The sequence below is a fragment of the Chiloscyllium plagiosum genome, unplaced genomic scaffold (genome assembly GCF_037043375.1).
Source record: "Chiloscyllium plagiosum isolate Xiang-an unplaced genomic scaffold, Cpla_swu_hap1 HiC_scaffold_8, whole genome shotgun sequence".
Taxonomy (NCBI): domain Eukaryota; kingdom Metazoa; phylum Chordata; class Chondrichthyes; order Orectolobiformes; family Hemiscylliidae; genus Chiloscyllium; species Chiloscyllium plagiosum.
This window is the reverse complement of record NW_028270146.1, coordinates 98,811,901-98,832,147: the sequence shown is the minus strand read 5'-3', so window position 1 is coordinate 98,832,147 and position 20,247 is coordinate 98,811,901. Positions and strand designations below refer to the sequence as shown.

The window sequence follows — 20,247 nt, the reverse complement described above, 5'->3', positions numbered from 1 at the left end:
TGAAGTGCAGCAGCTGTATTGCACACAGCAAGCATCTCAAGAACAGAGTTGAGATAATAACATGGCAATATAATTTTTTGGTAACTTATGTGATGGATAAACATTGATCTGGACACCAGAGAGAACACCCTATTCTTCAAAGTAGTGCCATGGGATTTTTTTTTTTAAAAGAGGACAAACAGTCCTCAGGTTAGTCAATTTATCTAAAATATAATGTCTCTGACAGGCAAAGTACTGGCTTTATATTAAAGACTCTATATTGGGACATGAACCCACCACTCTCTAACACGCAACTAAGAGTGCTCCCACGAACCAACATCGTTAAGATGTGATAAAATGTAATATAGAGAAAGCTTCTTTTGTACTTGCAGCTCTGCGTAGCTGTGCTGGTATTTGAGACCAGCAGCATGTTCACCAGCCATACAAAGTACAGTTTCTGGATTAGTGGTGCTGGAAGAGCACAGCAGTTCAGGCAGCATCCGAGGAGCAGTAAAATCAACATTTCGGGCAAAAGCCCATCATCAGGAATACAGGCAGAGAGCCAGAAGGGTGGAGGAGGGTGGGGGTGGGGAGAAAGTAGCATAGAGTACAATAGGTGAGTGGGGGAGGGGATGAAGGTGATATGTCGGGGGGTGGGGGGAGGGGGTGGGGGGGAGGGGAAGGGTGGAGTGGATAGGTGGAAAAGAAGATAGGCAGGTAGGACAAGTCATGGGGATAGTGCTGAGCTGGAAGTTTGGAACTAGGGTGAGGTGGGGGAAGGGGAAATGAGGAAACTGTTGAAGTCCACATTGATGCCCTGGGGTTGAAGTGTTCTGAGGCGGTAGATGAGGTGTTCTTCCTCCAGGCGTCTGGTGGTGAGGGAGCGGCGGTGAAGGAGGCCCGGGACGTCCATGTCCTCGGCAGAGCGGGTGGGGGAGTTGAAATGTTGGGCCACAGAGTGGTGTGGTTGATTGGTGCGGGTTTCCCGGAGATGTTCCCTAAAGCGCTCTGCTAGGAGGCATCCAGTCTCCCCAATGTAGAGGAGACCACATCGGGAGCAATGGATACAATAAATGATATTGGTGGATGTGCAGGTAAAACTTTGATGGATGTGGAAGGCTCCTTTAGGGCCTTAGATGGAGGTGAGGGAGGAGATGTGGGTGCAGATTTTGCAATTCCTGCGGTGGCAGGGGAAGGTGCCAGGATGGGAGGGTGGGTTGTAGGGGGGCATAGACCTGACCAGGTAGTCATAGAGGGAACAGTCTTTGTCAAAGTTTCCCCCCACCCTTCCCCCCCACCACGACTAACACCTTCATCCCCTCCCCCACTCACCTATTGTACTTTATGCTACTTTCCCCCCACCCCCACCCTCCTCTAACTTATCTCTCCACCCTTCAGGTTCTCTGCCTGTATTCCTGATGAAGGGCTTTTGCCCGAAACGTTGATTTTACTGCTCCTCGGATGCTGCCTGAACTGCTGTGCTCTTCCAGCACCACTAATCCAGAATCTGATTTCCAGCATCTGCAGTCATTGTTTTTACCTGTGCAAAATATAGTGCTACTTCCTATTCGATTGTCAGAGCACTGGCAGAGGCTGAAAGAGACAGACTTCATCATGGTTCTTTTGCTTCCAAATTATATTTTAAATAGTGCCACGAAAAGTATTTTGCTCCCACATTTATTCTGCCCCACAACTGGTGGATTAAAAAGTTCCACTGTGAAGATATGTTATACTATTTAAAACAAAGTTGTTCTTATAATGTAATGAGGATGCATGGAGCCATGACTTTACTTAAAACTTAATTTTTCCCTCCTATCCTCCAGAAAACCTAATGAAAAAAATCTAACTCGGTCTTGAAATGGAACGAACTGTCCACAGCATTAACAGCAATGACAGATGGTTAGGGAGGACAGCAGAAAGAACTAATTTTAAATTTCCACTTCCCATTGCATGAAAGGTTCTCATTGAGTTTGGTCCCAACAGCCTAGCTTTACTTGTAAAATGTTTCCCTTGTTCATGAAGAAATAGCTTCCCTTCCTCAATCTCATCAAATTTTTGAACTTTTTAAACACTTTCATCAAATCAGTACTCAATCTTCAATACAAGCAGTTCTTATATAATGTGATGGTTGCATTCTTGCACAACCCCATATTACAGAAAAATCGTGCTTTAGGAACAGCACTTAAAAGCGGATATAAAAATCGCATTACAGTCAACACACATTTTAAAATTTGCGTGTTAGGAAGTGTCCCACTTCATCAATCACATTACAGTGAATTCGCGTTAACAAAACGTGTGTTATAGCAGAACAACCTGTACACAAACAAAATGCATGTATCATTACTAAAATTTATTCTGCAAAGTACTGGCATCACCTTGTTCCTTCCTGGCATCTGGTGTCGAAAACGGACAAGACTCTACACAACTGAAACATCACCTCTGCGCCTTTATATTCCTTTTTGAGGAAAGGCTGACAGAGTGCCTTTTTATAAACGTCCATCTGGTTTTAGTGATTTGAGAGCTTGAACTCTTAAATACCTTTATTTGTATAAAGTTTCTCAACATTCAGAAAATTATAGCATTTCTCTGTCTTGAGAGCAAGATGGACAATCTTGTGTTTCGCTATAATGTTGCGACTCATTTGATCAAATCAACATCCCTCTGAAATTTCCTGATCCCACATGGACTATTTACTGTCCCTCACTTGAAAACATGGATATTCAGTCTCTACTATATCATCCAAGTCATGGTCAATACGAAGAGTTAATGATGTCCAGAACAGATCCCTGAGGAACACCATTTGTCATATTTCCTAGACTGCCTATTTTTATACCCAGTTTCTATCTCTAAAACTGTGAGAAGGCAGTGGTGTAGTGGCAATGTCACTGCACTAGTTATCCAAAGATCCAGACTAATGTCCTCTGTTAGACACCTAACATGGGAGATGGTAAAATTTGAATCAACAACAAAAATCTGGTGTTAAAAAAACTACTCAAATGGCTATTATGCAACCACAGTCAATTGCTATAAATACCGATTTCATTCACTAATATCTTTTAGGGAAGAAAATCTGCTGTACTTACCTGCTCTGGCTAAATTGACTCCAGACACACAGAAATTGGTTTGACTCTTAACCATTCCCTGAATGCCACGCAAGCCACTTAGACAATAGACAATAGACAATAGGTTCAGGAGTAGGCCATTCAGCCCTTCAAGCCTGCACCGCCATTCAATATGATCATGGCTGATCATTCCTAATCAGTATGCTCTTCCTGCCTTATCTCCATAACCCTTGATTCCACTATCTTTGAGAGCTCTATCCAACTCTTTCTTAAATGAATCCAGAGACTCGGCCTCCACTGCCCTCTGAGGCAGAGCATTCCACACAGCCACCACTCTCTGGGTGAAGAAGTTTCTCCTGATCTCTGTCCTAAATGGTCTACCCCGTATTTTTAAGCTGTGTCCTCTGGTTCGACACTCACCCATCAGCGGAAACATGTTTCCTGCCTCGAGTGTCCAATCCTTTCATAATCTTATATGTCTCAATCAGATCCCCTCTCAGTCTTCTAAACTCAAGGGTATACAAGCCCAGTCGCTTCAGTCTTTCAGTGTAAGTTAATCCCGCCATTCCAGGAATTGACCTCGTGAACCTACGCTGCACTCCCTCAATAGCCAGAATGTCTTTCCTCAAATTTGGAGACCAGAACTGCACACAGTACTCCAGGTGTGGTCTCACCAGGGCCCTGTACAGCTGCAGAAGCACCTCTTTGCTTCTGTACTCAATTCCTCTCGTTATGAAGGCCAGCATGCTATTAGCCTTCTTCACTACCTGCTGTACCTGCATGCTTGCCTTCATTGACTGGTGTACAAGAACACCCAGATCTCTCTGTACTGCCCCTTTACATAAATTGATTCCATTGAGGTAGTAATCTGCCTTCTCGTTCTTGCCACCAAAGTGGATAACCATACATTTATCCACATTAAACTGCATCTGCCATGCATCTGCCCACTCACCTAACTTGTCCAGGTCACCCTGTAATCTCCTAACATCCTCATCACTTTTCACCCTGCCACCCAGCTTTGTATCATCAGCAAATTTGCTAATGTTATTGCTGATACCATCTTCTATATCATTAACATATATTGTAAAAAGCTGCGGTCCCAGCACGGATCCCTGCGGTACCCCACTGGTCACTGCCTGCCATTCCGAAATGGAGCCATTTATCACTACCCTTTGTTTCCTATCAGCCAACCAATGTTCAATCCAATCTAGTACTTTGCCCCCAATACCATACGCCCTAATTTTACTCACTAACCTCCTGTGTGGGACTTTATCAAAAGCTTTCTGAAAGTCCAGGTACACTACATCTACTGGATCTCCCTCGTCCATCTTCAGAGTTACATCCTCAAAAAATTCAAGAAGATTAGTCAAGCATAATTTCCCCTTCATAAATCCATGCTGACTCTGTCCTATCCTGTTACTACTCTCCAGATGTGCCGTAATTTCATCCTTTATAATAGACTCCAGCATCTTTCCCACCACTGAGGTCAGACTAACTGGTCTATAATTTCCTGCTTTCTCTCTCCCTCCTTTCTTAAAAAGTGGTATAACATTAGCCACCCTCCAATCCTCAGGAACCGACCCCGAATCTATCGAACTCTGGAAAATAATCACCAACGCATCCACGATTTCCCGAGCCACCTCCTTCAGTACCCTGGGATGTAGACCATCAGGCCCCGGAGACTTTTCAACCTTCAGACCTAACAGTCTCTCCAACACCAAATCCTGGCAAATATAAATTCCATTCAGTTCAGGTCCTTCAGCCACTGTTACCTCAGGGAGATTGCTTGTGTCTTCCCCAGTGAACACAGATCTGAAGTACCCATTTAATTCTTCTGCCATTTCTTTGTTCCCTTGCACATACCTAAAAAAGCTTTTACTATCCTCCTTTATATTATTGGCCAGTTTATCTTCGTACCTCATTTTTCCTTCTGTGTATTTCCTTCTTCGTAATCCTCTGTTGTTCTTTAAAAGCTTCCCAGTCCTCAGTTTTCCCACTTATCTTTGCTATGTTATACTTGGTTCAGTGCAATATATGCTGCCGTCCATAATCCATGAATGAAAAAAATTCCAGCAAATCTATTAGTACCCTCCGATTCCATGCACTCTGATTTTTCCAAATTACCTTTTGTACATAATCTTATTGATGGAGTTCTGGAACTGAACAGATAATGTCTACATATATTACCTCAACTGTCTCCTTAAAACAAATTCTACCAGGTTAGTTAGAACTTTCATGCACCTAACAAAACCGTGCTGGTACTCTCTTGGGTACTGTGACCAAGCCTTTGGAATAAGTAAGCTAATCAATGACAGAGTCTAATAACTTCCCTATTACTGACAACAGGGGAAGTTGTATTAACTTGAGCACTGTAACTCTGACAACAATCTTCAAACAGTCAACGTCACTAATACAGAATACTTTCACAATATTGCAGCAATTCTGATAAATATGGCACCAGTGAAAATCTGTAGCTTATAATTTCACACCCCCATCTAAACCAGATTTGTCAATTCCCCACATAAGAGGACTAAATCGAAAGGAATGTACTTAAAGTGGGACTTATACATGTTCCCTCTTGTTACTTTTTAGAAAATTCAAGATGATACCACAGGGTAATATTCCAAGCCAATAAAAGACCTCCATTAAAGTACAACAATCATCCCTTATTTTTCTCTTCTTCCTGTTAAATCTTAGCACTTTTCATAGTAACATCAATAAAATGTATGTGATTGTCAAGGAGAGACCACACAAAAAATTGAGATTGTAGTACATGACCAAAGGTATGGACTTCTCTGTCTAAATGACTGCAAATTAGACTTACTGGCATGTTGAAGACTTCATTGTAGCAGTGTGAATACCTGAGGTACCATGAAATGTTAAAAGTCAATGAGGGATCACACGTATTCTTCCCATCAAAAACTAGATGCAAGAACAAAAGAAGGAATGAGTAAATGTGAGGATTGCAGCATAATGTTATTTCTAGAAGCATTTACAAAGGCTTTGAAAGATCAGTACAAGAGAGCCACAATCTCACAACAGTGTTCACTCTTGTCACTAAGCCTTACGTCACTTAAGGCAACATACACAGAACACTGCACTCAGCAGGTTTGACCTGTATGTGCTACATCCTGTTAAACTCAGCAGGTACTCTCTCATCTTTTATAAGCTATCAATATAAAAATGCAATTGATTTCCTATTCATACCTGGTGGAAAATATTAATAATTTAAACAACATCAGGTATTGGGCTATTACTGCCACAGGATGTAAAAAGTTTAGAGGAGAGGCAGGCCAACAGCATAAGTTGCATATTTTCTCAATTGTGGACAAAGTCAGTCTTTGTAACATGTAGTCATGGAGCAATGGCTGTTCACTGTTGTGCTGAACTCAACTGTACTTCAGAATTATGATTAGTAATTGAATCAATCACAAATATAAATGGCACATGGGATCGTGGATAATGTCAAAGGAAATGGCATGGCAGCGTACTACTCATCCCTATTAGCCCAAGAAAATATTCCCAATGAGAGCACAACAGCAACTACCCTTCATTGCTAACATCAGGTACATACCTTCATCTCACTCAAACTGACCTTTCTTTTTAGTAAAATCCACAGAAATTTAGGATAACTCATTGTATAATGATATTTTGAGTCACCATATGAAATACCAGGTTTAATATTCTTGGAATTCATTCTGGTGTTATCAGTCCCTAGTTCCTATCATCTATTATAATTGCCAAGTATATTTCTGTTCTTACCCTTCTTGTTCTGACTCTCCCTTTGTGTAGACATTTAGAGCCTATATCTAGGTAGCTCTGCCACCATCGAATCCTCCACTCATTGTGTAGCTATTGAATGCCCAATTTTGAACATGCATACCACTGAGAATGAAGTTCTGCTCAAAAGTTTTTGTTTTAAGACTTTGTAAACTTGATGTAAAACTAAGGTGCTGTCAGAAAATCTAACTCCAGTAAACATGAGGTGTCTATCCACTTTCAACTTCTGGCATAGCAAAGGCAAGCACTGAATCTGTCATTTTCAGATGAATTTCTGTCAATTTTGTGTATGTAATCTTTCAAATTTGATTATATATTCTCCTACTGAATAACTATTGGACTTTTAAAATGTATTGAAGACTATGCCTCTTATGTCTTTAAAAGATCATCTTCCTTATAAATTTTGTTCACATATATCAAGAGATTATCCAAATCTTCCTCGAAATATAGGGATAGTGCAGGAATATGGCGTGGAGGTAAATGATCAGCCATGATCTCGAATGGTGGAATAGATTTGAGTAGCTGAAAGACCTTTTCCTCCTTTTAAAGGTGCAAGCAGTTTAAGAAGGCAGCTGATCACCAAGATCAAGGATAAATACTGTCCATTTTTACAAGACATTAAAAACTAAATTTCCTGTTTTATCTGTGGTGAAATCATAGAAGTTCATAATTGTGTGGGAAGATGGTGGTGTAGAGATAATGTCACTGGAATTGTAACAGACAATCACAAGCTAATATTCTGGGATCATGGGTTCAAATGCCACCATAACAGATGGTAAAAGTTTAATTGTACATTTTATTGAATTCAAAGCTAGCCTAAGGAGACCATGCAAACACTGGCTTACATGCAACTCCAGACTTGACTATTAACGGCCTCTGAAATGAGCCTCGCAAGCAACTCAGTTCCAGAACAATTAGGGATAGCTATAAATGCTAGCCCAGACAGCCACATCCATATCAAATGAATGGGTAAAACTAAAACAAAACTGCAGTACAAATACTGCAAAAAGATAATTTTCCTAAGGGACAACTAGGTTGCTTTCTAATCAGTAGAATTATGTGGATTATCAGAATTATCAGGGCCAGAGTAAAATCAGGATGCAGGTGATAGTGGGTTTTTCTAGTCTGTCCAGTTAGTGGCTTTGCAGCGCAGTTAATCAATAAACTTCAATTACATGTTTGGGCTGGCCTTCACTACAGTATGACATCCAGTTTTCATCACATTTTAACAAGTCCTTCAAATAGTGTAACAGGAGATTAACCAGAATGGTCCTGGGATGAGTGCAGTAGTAAAAGGTTAGGTTAGAGAAGTTGGCGTCTTTCTTCTGGTTAAAGGAAAAATGGGGAAAGATTTGATGATATATATAAAACTGTGTGATGGTTAGAGAAGGCAGACAACAATTAGCTGTTCCTATTTATTGATGCTATGATGACTATGGGGCACGTTTAATGTTTTAGGCAAGAGATATGGGAAGGTCATTATGTCGCTATGACAATATCTCAGTCTCCAACCAATGAGAGGGATATCAAGTTCTTTCCTTGTCAGTAAAACATCAACCAAGTCTTTTGAGCATTGTCCATTATAAAATTGCGGATCAGCTTTCGGGGGAATTCAACAGTAATGAACTCCTCACCACCTCCACCTTCCAACATCACACGTTCCTGTTGCCTCCTACCAGCAATTCATACACAATTTATACAAAAACCATTACTTACATTTTAAAAAAATAGTGCTGCCATTGAAAAGAGTCTTCCTGAATGTATAATTAGAATTGAGCTGAAGCAAAAAAAAGCAAAGAGAAAGTTTAATTCAATATGATCAGTGAAATTTGAGACTTGAAAAAAGTTTTCAACCATGACTGCACGCATGCCAGTATAATGAAATCCTAAAATAGCTGACAAAGTAATGTAAAACAATTTTTAGTTTATTTGCATTTCCAAAACCTGTCCATTTGAGGCAATTCAAACCATAGTAACACTCAGTTATAAAGTGTAATTCTCCCATTATAAAATAGCATATTGACTCAATGTGAGCAATGCCAAAGATTTGCACTGTAGTTATGTTATTGTTTGTTGGAGTATGCACTTAAATAAATATTGAACAAAATATTCAGTCAAGGTTAATGAATCAAACCAAACACACTCACTGTGGTTTCATGGAATAATATACAGATCACATTCTATGAAAAGCAGTTGCAAGTTTTCAGCTTTGTTCTCACTTTGTAAGTACAAAACAACCTCAATTATCCAAATGAGATGGTGGAGAGTATTTTGTTAGAATAACTGATTGTTTGGATAACTGATCTGATCGTAAACAAAGGAATCCATGTTTACAGAGTTTTTATTTCACTCAAATCGACAAAATGTGTATAGACAACAAATATTGCTTGAGAATTCATGATATTTTACAAATAAAATCACTTTTTGTCTCCAGCTTGACTGAAATCCGTGAAATTTTTCGCTGACATTTTCCTCAGTTTTATACCAGTCCGCGACAGCAGCTGGCATCTTTCTGTTTGGCGTCATCCTGCCGTCCAGACGAACCAATCCCTCCCTCCCTCAGCAACCACCCAGCCCTTGGAGAGAGAGTGAGGGGCACAAAATACAGGGGGAACATGAGAGGGGGAAGATTTTTCGCTGACTCAGTTTCCGTCCTCTCATCAATTTTAAAATTTTCTTATCAGCTGAAAGGTATTGAACTACTTTTTGTTTGGGGAAAAAAACAGTCATCATGGGATAATGGGAGGAAAAAGCAACAGAAATGAAAAGTGCAAGCACATTTTTTGACTTAACTCACTGGAGAATGAACTGAGGAAAAAAAATTGTTGGGTTTGCAAAATGAAGCAAGTCAATATTAAGAGGGAATCTTGTTCTTCAAGCGCACAGCTCAGGCTTGCACATATGTTGTTCTTGTGTGTTCACATCACAAACTTTTGTCCTCGGGGAGAATAAGTATCGGAGAGCTTTTTTATAAAAAGTGTAAGACTTAACTTTAACGTCACGTCTCAAGTATATATTTGAAGTTAATTATTTATTAAAGCACACTTGCATCTATATTCCTGTTCAAATTTACAAAATTATGCATTACATGGATGAGGAATAGAATTTTCCTACTTCGGTTGAAATGCATGTACAAGCACCTTTGATCTTGTTCAGATAATCCAAAATTCGGAAAATTGATGTCAGGGTTACCGAGGTTGCTCTGTATACAGCGGCATACAAATAGAAATGGTGATAGAATGTGAAACTTTAAGAAGACAAGGTCTTCACTTCAAAGGGAATGGAGTGGAAAGTAGACAAGTTTTGTTAAAACTACATAAGGCATTATTCAGACTAAGGCTAGAATACTGTGAACAGTTTTGGGTCCCTCATCTGAGGAAAGATATACTGGCATTGGAAGGAATCCAGAGTAAGTTCACTGGGTTGAAACCAGGTAATGGGGGTACTTTCGTATGAAGAGAGACTGAGTAGATTAGGCCTGTACTCATTGACATTTCGAAGAATGAGAGGCAACTTTATTGAAATTTACAAATTCCCTAGGGGACGACAGGGTAGATGTGGAAAGGCTGTTTCCCTTTGTGCTGAAAATGTGTTGTTGGAAAAGCACAGCAGGTCAGGAAACATCCTGGGAACAGGAGAATCGACGTTTCGGGCATAAGCCCTTCTTCAGGAATGAGGAAAGTTTGTCCAGCAGGCTAAGATAAAAGGTAGGGAGGAGGGACTGGGGGGAGGGGCGTCGGAAATGTGATAGGTGGAAAGAGGTCAAGGTGAGGGTGATAGGTCAGACTGGGGTGTGGGCGGAGAGGTCGGGAAGAAGATTGCAGGTTAAGAAGGCGGTGCTGAATTCGATGGATTAGACTGAGACAAGGTGGGGGGAGGCAAAATGAGGAAATGTTTCCCTTTGTGGTAAAGTCTTAGACAGAGGGCATTATCTCAGAAGAAGGGGTATTTGGGACAGAGATAAGGAGGAATTTCTCCCCTCAGAGGACAGACACTTATTGCAGAGGATCAATGGTACTGGAAGAGTGCTGAAGCTCCTCGTTGCTGCCTGAACTGCTGTGTTCTTCCAGCACCATTGATCCAGAATCTGGTTTCCAGCATCTGCAGTCATTGTTTTTAACTTATTGCAGAGGGATGATGAGGCTGTGCTATTGAATACACTCAAGGCTGAATTTGATTGTTAATCAGTGAAGAATCAAGAGTTATTGGAAAAAGCAGGAAATGGGAATTGAGGATCATCAGATCAGCCATGATCTCATTAAGTGGTGGGGCAGATTCAGTGACTGATGACGTACTTCTGCTCCTAGGACTGAGGGTAAGAAAACACGAGTGAGGTACCCCGCTGATCACCAGCATCAAAAACATGAGTGAGGTACCCCGCTGATCACCAGCATCAATTACATTACAACAAACTATTAGCTGTCCAGGGATGGAAAACTGTAGACTTTACAGAAAATAAATCAATCTCTATTGAACTATACACAGGCCAAAGAGACAGCCAGCCTTGGGACAGTTTCAACTAACCATATGCTGGGTTGGTTGTTCACATTATGGCATTAAAAAACAGAAACAATGCAGAGAATCGGTAGATACACATTTATAGGGAAAACATTCCCATTCAGCACATCCGCAACACCCAACCTATAAGATAAACCACTGCAGATGCTGAAAAAATATGAAACAAAATCAGAAATTTCTGGAGGAATTCAGCAGATCTGGCAGCATATGCTGAGTTCGCCCACACACATCGCCTACCCGGTCCCCTTTCCCTACCACCTCTCTACCCATTCCTCCTTCCCCTCACACCCCCCATTCCTCACCAACTCACCCCATCACGCTCAAACAGCCCTTCCCCTCTCACGTTTAGTCACTCCGACTCTGATACAGCTCCCGTCACTCTTAATCTCCGCCACACTCACGCTATTGTCACTCACCACCTCCCACTAATCTCCACCCTCCCCCCTTTTCTTTCCAACAGTCCTTTCACTGCATCTCCCTGCCAGTTCTTTTCCTTCCTGTAAGCGCAGATTCTTTTGCTAACATACCTCGGTAACAGGAATGCTCCATTTAGACACCTCCGCGGCGATACCGGCCCTGATAACGCTGAGTAAAGCCAAACAAACCCAAGCGTACCATTTGTTTCCTGTTAGTAGGCCCAGCATTTTGTTTACCCCCAAATCAACAGACGCCATGTCCCAGTGCCACAACACAAAACGTCACTTCCGCCTCCGGCTCCGTGCACTGCAGACCTCCCACCAAGAGGTGGGGAGCAAACGGCCCCGGGAATTCCCATCAGCAGCTGGAGCCCGCCCCACCATGGCACCGCCCACCAGTGGGAGGAGCCGCCCTTTTCCGAAATCCCCGCCCTACTAGCTGGCGACGGTCGCCTCTGGACCTCCCACCACCAGGTGGGGCTCACTTCAGCTGAGGGGGCGTAAGCGTGCCGAAGTTGTTGTTTTCGTTACGCAGCGCCTTATGTTAAGTAAATAGCGATTGTCGGAGTGTGGGTCCTTTTCAACTTCGGAGGAAATGCAGTTAGTTGTGCTCTTCCTTGTTTGTACTTCATTCAGTCCGACCCTCTAATCACTGCCCACCCCTTTCTCCCAACACTCGGGTGGGTGATGGTGTATGCGCAGTTTACAATTGCGGTATAATTGATTCATCCATGTCAGCAATTTCAGAGAGAACAAAGTTCGTTACTTATCTGGGGGTTTGCTTTTGGGCTAGGATAAATTGCAACATCTTAAAACTCCTTACCAATTCATTCATGGCCTTTTCTTAGGACTTAAGCACAGAATAGTATAGCAAAGGGACAGGCTGTTCGGCCCAACATGTCTGTGTCGACCATGATGCTAATCTAAACTGCACATGATCCGTATTCTCGGCCTGTTGACGTCGCTGTTTAAATGTCTCAAACTTTGCTCATTTCTTCTTTTACTACCTACATCACGTTCCAGACCGTTATCACATTCTGTGTAAAAAAAAACTTGTTGCGCAACTCCTTTAAACTTGCCTCCTCTCACCTCACATCTATGCCCCCCCATATTTGAATTTTCCACTGGGAAAGAGACTGACGATCCAAGCCTTTCATAATTTTATATTCCCCTCAGCCTCTGACAATTCTGGTGAAAATAATCCAAATTTGTCTAATCTCGCTTTGTAATTACCACACTCCAATCCAGGCAACATATTGGTAAACCTCTCCACCCTTTCTAAAGCCTCTACATCCTTCTTATGGTTACCCATCACAATCTCTGTAATACTTATCTCCACACTCTAATGAATTGAATTTATTGTCACTTGTACTGAGGCACAGTGAAAAGTTTTGTCTTGCAAGCAATACAGGCAGGTCACATAGTTAATTCTGGCCTTTTGAAAATCCCCAATTGTAGTCACCATGCTTATGTTCTGGAATGCCTTTGATTCTAACTCTCCTAACAAACTTAGTCTCATGGACCAAGCTTTTAGTGATCTAACCTCTCCTTTTTTGTGGCTTAGTGACATGTTTTAGCTCTTAAACACCTTGGGTTGTTTTTATTATGCTAAGGATATAATACAAATGCAATTTTTTACTGTTACAAAGACAAGTGGGTTTCTTTTTATGTGTTTTCACAGGTGGACCTACCTGTTGCATAGAATAGATTAGCAATTTATTGTCAGTTGCATTATGAAAAATACAGTGAGATGTGCATAAGTTGCCACAAATTGACTTTCTTTTAATTGAAATCATAAAAAGAAATAATTGAAACAAAGTTAGGTCAGAGTTTGTCTTTTCTTTCCTCCATGGCAATCTGGATTTATGGAGTGGCAATGAGACAATGTTACTGAAGCTGTCCTGATGACACCAAAGCAAAGATTTCCAGACTGGACCCACCATGCTGCTATTACCGAAGCAACACCAACATCACCGAAGCAAGGAGGGACAGACAGGATCCATCAAGTCGCCAACACTGAAGCCATCGCCACTTCAGTCACCACCTGAAGCTGCCGCGATAGCCGTGAGGAATGAACTAGAAGCACCATGTAGAAACTGCCTTGCTGCCAGGAAGAACAGACCAGACCCACCGATGATAAAACTGCGGCCACAATGGCCACGAGGAACTGATATCTGGATCTGCCACGCTGCTGCAGAGTCCCTCACCACCACCTTCCTCTGCCACAGCTGCAGAAAAGAACAAAAGAAAAAGGAAGAAACAAAAAAAAATGAGTGCGGCTGGCCCAGCTAAGCAGGAGCGTATGGGCACCCAGCTGACCACTTCCTATCCGACCGTTGCCACCACCTTTTAAGTTATCTAGTTATCATTTGCATGCCTAAATGCTTGGGTAGCCTGAGTCCAGTTGCCAGTGGGGAACTGTTAATATTTTCGTCTGACCAAAAATTGGCACCAAGGAATGAATATAGCATATGAAAAAAAAAGACTGGTTGAATTATTCCAATACGCAATGTGAATTTGAAATTCAAGACATGGGTAGACTAAAAAGAGCTTTGCTGTGCCATTGATGTGGTGTATGCAGATACTTGATATCTGAAGTGGAAAAGACCTTACAGTGTTGATATCCCCTATTTTAATTGTAAAAATGCCTTTCTTAACGAGGAGCCAATAAATAGAAATGGTGGAGAGCAAGTCCATCTCCATATCAGGACAGAACCCCACTGGTCCTCACCTACCACCCCACTAACCTCCATGTACAGCGCATCATCCGCCGCCATTTCCGCCACCTCCAAACGGACCCCACCACCAAGGATATATTTCCCTCCCCTCCGCTATCAGCATTCCGTAAAGACCACTCCCTCCGTGACTCCCTCGTCAGATCCACACCCCCCACCAACCCAACCTCCACTCCCGGCACCTTCCCCTGCAACCGCAGGAGGTGCAAGACTTGCGCCCACACCTCCCCCCTCACCTCCCTCCAAGGCCCCAAAGGAAACTTCCATATCCGCCACAGATTCACCTGCACCTCCACACATATCACCTATTGCATCCTTTGCACCCGATGTGGCCTCCTCTATATTGGGGAGACAGGCCGCCTACTTGCGGAGTGTTTCAGAGAACATCTATGGGACACCCGGACCAACCAACCCAACCACCCTGTAGCTCAACATTTCAATTCCCCTCCCAATCCACCAAGGATATGCAGGTCTTTGGACTCCTCCATCGTCAGACCACAGCAAAACGACGGTTGGAGGAAGAACGCCTCATCTTCCGGCTAGGAACCCTCCAACCACAAGGGATGAACTCGGATTTCACCAGTTTCCTCATTTCCCCTCCCCCCAGCCTGTCTCAGTCAAATCCATCAAATTCAGCACCGCCTTCCTAACCTGCAATCTTCTTCCCGACCTCTCCGCCCCCACCCCAGTCTGACCTATCACCCTCACCTTGACCTCTTTCCACCTATCACATTTCCGACGCCCCTCCCCCAAGTCCCTCCTCCCTATCTTTTATCTTAGCCTGCTGGACCAACTTTCCTCATTCCTGAAGAAGGGCTAATGCCCGAAACGTCGATTCTCCTGTTCCCTAGATGCTGCCTGACCTGCTGCGCTTTTCCAGCAACACATTTCCATCTCTGATCTCCAGCATCTGCAGACCTCACTTTCTCCATCTCCATATCCCCCAACCTATCTCAACTTCAAAACATAACTTCTAATCACTGGTAGTTATTATTATGTTATAAAGAGCCGAAATAGCTTAAGGTATATTAGGTTTCCTGATGACATGAATTCTGTTTATTTTTGAAATTGCAGTCACCTCAATTCAGCCTACATTTCCCAGAAACCCTTTTTGTGATGGGTCAAAGCAGTCAAAACCAAGAGAGGAGAAGCTTGTGAGCACTCAGTGGAGCGTCGGAAAAATAAGTCTTCTCGCAGGGAGACCACCTGTTCAAACACTCCATTTTGACAGTTGAGCAGCACGGGAGAAAGACTTTTCCAGCAAAGAGCAAACATAAGATGGAGTCCAATATTCAAAATACCGAGGAAACCAGGTACAGTTAAAGAGTCTGTAACATATGTAAGTTGACTGACGTAGATCGTTTATTTGGATTGGCTGTTACTTTATTCATTTTGCTTTATAACTAAGATCTATTTTTAACACTCCTACTATCTACCTTTATAGCTACAGCTCTATATAGGTTATATTTTTAAAACTCTCACATTGGATGTAGGCATTTCAAGCAAGATCAAAATTTATTGCCTGTTCCCAATTGCCCTTGACAGAGTGGTGGGAAGCAGCCTTCTTCAGCCTCTGCTGTCCATTCGGGGCTGGGTAGTTGTGAGATAGGTACACCCACAGTGCTGTAAGGAGGGGAATTCACAGATTTTTACCCAACAGTGAAGGAACGGTAGTATATTTCCTCATCAGGAGGGTGAGTGGCTTGGAGGGGAACTTATAGGCGATGGTGTTCCCATGTATCTGTGCCTTTGTGTTTCCAGGTGGTAGACCTTCTGAGTCTGTAAGATGTTAACTTAACAAACGTGGGTAAAAAGCAGTCCTTGGAAACTTGACAAGTTAATGGGTTCTAATACAGCAAGGGCAGGGGAATTACCTAAAGTGTGATGTCACATGGTATCATGGAAACAGAAATTCCTGCCTTGATTTCATAGATGTTTTATGAAAAGCGAATACAGAAGTTGCTCACCTAACTAAGGATCAAAATGAATGATAGTTCATAGGTTTCTGACAAAGCAATTAACTTTGTTACTTGGAGTAACTGTACAGGAAACTGTGGACATGAAAACAGAAGAAATACAAGCAGGAGTAGGCCATTTATGACTCCCAAACCTAATCCATCATTCAGTAAGACCGACTATGATGGTATCATCAATGTACTTGTAAATGGCTTTAATCTGGTATGTGGCGACGCAGTCATGGGTACACAGTGAGTTCAGTAGGGAACTGAGTATGCATCCCTGGGGGGCTCCATTGTTGAGTGTTGGTGAGGAGGAAATATTGTCCCCAATCTTCACTGATTATGGCCTGTGGGTCAGAAAACTGAGGATCCAGATTCAGTAAGATCTGTCCCTATCTTCAACTTCTTTTTCATGCCAACTGGTCATAACCCTCAATTTAAAAATCTACCCATGCCCTCTTTAAACAATTTTAGTCATCTAACTTCCACAGTTCCCTGCGGGAGAGAATTCCAAATAATCATTACGATCTGGGAGAATAAATTCCTTTGCACCTCAGTATAAAACATGTAACTATATCCCCCTTGTTTGAGGTTCTCCCACTAGTGGAAGCATCTTTAACATCTACACTGTCAAGCTGCCCTCTGTATCTTTTATGTATCATAAAGATCAACCCTCATTCTTTTAATTCTAACAAAACAAAAGACCTAAACTGTTTAGCCATTTGGATACAGAGAGAACAAGCAGTTTGGATACAGAATTGGGTCGAAGGTAGAAGATAGAGGCTGGTGGCGGAGGGTTGCTTTTCAGACTGGAGGCCTGTGACCAGTGGTATGCCTCAAGGATCAGTGCTAGGTCCACTGATTTTCATCCTTTATGTAAATGATTTGAATGTGACAATAGGAGGTATAGTTAGTAAGTTTGGAGATAACACCAAAATTGAACGTGTAGTGGTCAGTAATGAAGGTTAACTTAGAGTACAAGGGGATCTTGATCAGATGGGCTGAGGAGTGGCAGATGGAGTTTTATTTAGATAAATGTGAGGTGCTACATTTTGGAAAGGTAAATCTTAGCAGGACTTATACACATAATGGTAAGGTCCTGGGGAGTGTTGCTGAACAAAGAGACCTTGGAGTGCAGGTTCATAGTTCCTTGAAACTTGACTCGCAGGTAGATAGGATTGTGAAGAAGGCATTTGGTATGTTTTCTTTTATTGGTCAGAGTATTGAGTATAGGAGTTTGGAGGTCATGTTGTGGCTGTACAGGACATTGGTTAGGCCACTTCTGGAATACTGTGTGCAATTCTAGTCTTCCCTCCTATCAGAAGGACCTTGTGAAACTTGGAAGGGTTCAGAAAAGATTAACAAGGATGTTGCCAGGGTTGGAGGATTTAAGCTAGAGGGAGAGACTGAATAGACTTGAGTTGTTTCCCTGGAGCATTGGAGGCTGAGGGGTGACCTTATAGAGGTTTATAAAATCATGAAGGGCTTGGGTAGGGTAAATAGACAAGGTCTTTTCCCTGGGGTAGGGGAGTTCAGAACTAGGGTGCATAGCTTTTGGGGCAATGTTATTACACAGACAGTGGTGCATGTTTGGAATGAGCTGCCAGAGGAAGTGGTGGATGCTTGTACAATTACAGCATTTCAAAGGCATCTGGATGGGTATGTGATTCGGAAGGGTTTGGTGGGATATGGACCAAGTGCTGGCAAATGGGACTAGGTTAGGATATCTGGTCAGCATGAGCAAGTTGGACTGAAGAGTCTGCTTCTGTGATGACTACTTACAAACATATATGTAAATAAGCAAGACACAAGTATTGTGGGTGGGCAAGAAAAAAAAGTCAAAGTAGCACAGTTCTAGCAGCAGTCCAGATCACAAACATCAGCGAATTGTTTCAATTTGGCTTTCTTTCAACTCCTTCCAATTCTTTGCTAATGTCATGAGGTTGTGGATAGAGTAACTCTCAGTCTTTTAACTAACTGCTTGAGGATTTGTACTTTCACTGTCTCTGAAGGTTTTCTTCCTTTTTCCCCATCTATAAAGGATTTGCAGTAAGAGCGTCTTCAAGAGAAAGTTGAGGGAGAATAGGGAATTTTCTTTTACTTCTTCACACACAAAGGTGAGAGAGAGCGAGAGACAGATGGATGCTTTCTATTCCAGATGGACACTTCTCTCCATTTCTTTCTGGGATTTATATATTAATCAAGTAAAACCTCTTCTCTATTCTTACAGATTAATAGTTATCGAGCATTGTTCAATACTTTCATATAAGTTGTATGACCCTTTGATCTTTACTTATAAATTCTGTGTCCAAAGTATTCGGTCTCACTTGCTGCCTGACAAAGGAATGGGGCTCTGAAAGCTTGCTGTTTCAAATAAACCTGTTGGACTATAACCCGGTGGTGTATGATTTTTGGTAAAGTTAGGCGGCTTTGTAGACCGTGTAGATAATATCATAAAATTAAAAAAGGGCTTTGGTAGTATAGATGAATTGGCAAAACTATGACAGATGGAGTTCAGGTTATCCATTGTGGAACGAGAAAGCATAGATCACAGGAACTTATTATTGAATTAAATTGAATTGAATTTATAGTCACGTGTACCGAGGGACAGTGAAAAGCTTTGTCTTGTGAGCAATACAGACAGATCACAAAGTTAAGTAGCAAAGATAGTAAATAATAGATTCAGATGCCATATCACTTGCCCTTCACTCCTCCCTAAAACATCTTGACACCTAGAACAGCTACATAAGAATCCTACTCATTGACTGCAGTTCAGCCATCCCCTCAAGACTGACTACTAAACTTAGTGATCTTGGACTAAGCCCCACTCTCTGCAACTGGATCCTCAGTTTTCTGACCCACAGGCCACAATCAGTGAAGATTGTGGACAATATTTCATCCTCACCAACACTCAACAATGGAGCCCCCTCAGCTCCCTACTGTACTCGCTGTGTACCCATGACTGCGACGCCACATACCAGATTAAAGCCATTTACAAGTACATTGATGATACCATCATAGTCGGTCGAATCTCAGATGGCAATGAAACAGACTACAGACGGGAGGTGGAAGACCTGGAAAAATGGTGCACTGAGAACAACGTGTATATTGTTTCCGGTGAGGATGATGATCCCAACGATATCTTGATTACGTTCCGCGTGGTCATAGAGTAGAGATCAAGGTTGTTTCTGTTGTTATCTTTTTTCTAATTACTGAATAGTTTTGAACTAATTTAATGTATATAACATAGCCCTCCCCCATTTTTTGTTTTAAAAGGAATAGGAATGTGGAATGTTAAGTCAGGTTTTAGAGGCCTGGTAGGCTCCAATCTCAGTTTCTGACTGTGGAGTGGTCAGAAAAGACTGAAATGAGGCGGTCATCGTGACCAACAAATTAAGTGTAAGGACAAAGTGGGTGGTTGTGACCTGTGAAGGAAATTTGAAGACGAAGATGAAGGAAATGTGAAGGTGAAGATGAAATGGCTGTTATGACCATGGGCAGAATCTGATATGGAGATTATATCCAATGAACGACGCTAGGGAAACCAAAGAATTGTAACCTGGTTAATCCCATCAGCACATCCAAGAATAAGAGTTAGTCCCACTGGGACCACAGAGACTTGTGAAATGCATGTGAGTTTGGACCATCAGAAACAGTTGCACCTCACCTTGGGTGGCTGTCAGGAGCTGTTTCATCATCTGGATTAATGAATTAGTGCATTTGTTAAATAGGCAGCCAACAGAGACCCATCAGTCTGTCCTTAATCCTTGGTCTCTGGGGGCATAGTAATATTGTATGC

At 42.1% G+C, this 20,247-nt stretch overlaps 2 protein-coding genes across 10 annotated transcripts in view; one reads left to right on the top strand and one right to left on the bottom strand.

Moving 5' to 3' along the window:
* LOC122553858 (Golgi-pH regulating cation channel-like) overlaps window positions 1-12,028 on the bottom strand; it is a 69,906-nt gene extending 57,878 nt beyond the window's left edge. For 2 of the 3 annotated variants that reach the window (XM_043698299.2, XM_043698300.2), the window contains exons 1-3: window positions 11,867-12,028; window positions 8,538-8,598; window positions 5,866-5,963 (exon numbers count right to left, since the gene is read on the bottom strand). In XM_043698299.2, coding sequence (XP_043554234.1) covers window positions 5,866-5,963; window positions 8,538-8,598; window positions 11,867-12,013 — 306 coding nt within the window. In that variant the 5' untranslated portion in view covers window positions 12,014-12,028. The remainder of the gene's footprint in view (window positions 1-5,865; window positions 5,964-8,537; window positions 8,599-11,866) is intronic. The other variant, XM_043698301.2, reaches the window with a different exon arrangement.
* Window positions 12,029-12,201: 173 nt separating this feature from the next.
* Window positions 12,202-20,247, top strand: part of LOC122553854 (neutral alpha-glucosidase C-like) — a 143,550-nt gene continuing 135,504 nt past the window's right edge. For 2 of the 7 annotated variants that reach the window (XR_015757991.1, XM_043698273.2), the window contains exons 1-2: window positions 12,205-12,435; window positions 15,565-15,803. Coding sequence is in view for 3 of the 7 variants with exons in the window: in XM_043698273.2 (XP_043554208.2) it covers window positions 15,769-15,803 (35 nt within the window). In the remaining 4 variants the exon portion in view is untranslated. Of the gene's footprint in view, window positions 12,436-15,564; window positions 15,804-20,247 lie in introns of all 7 variants that reach the window. The other 5 variants (XR_015757992.1, XR_015757993.1, XM_087990151.1 and 2 more) reach the window with 5 other exon arrangements.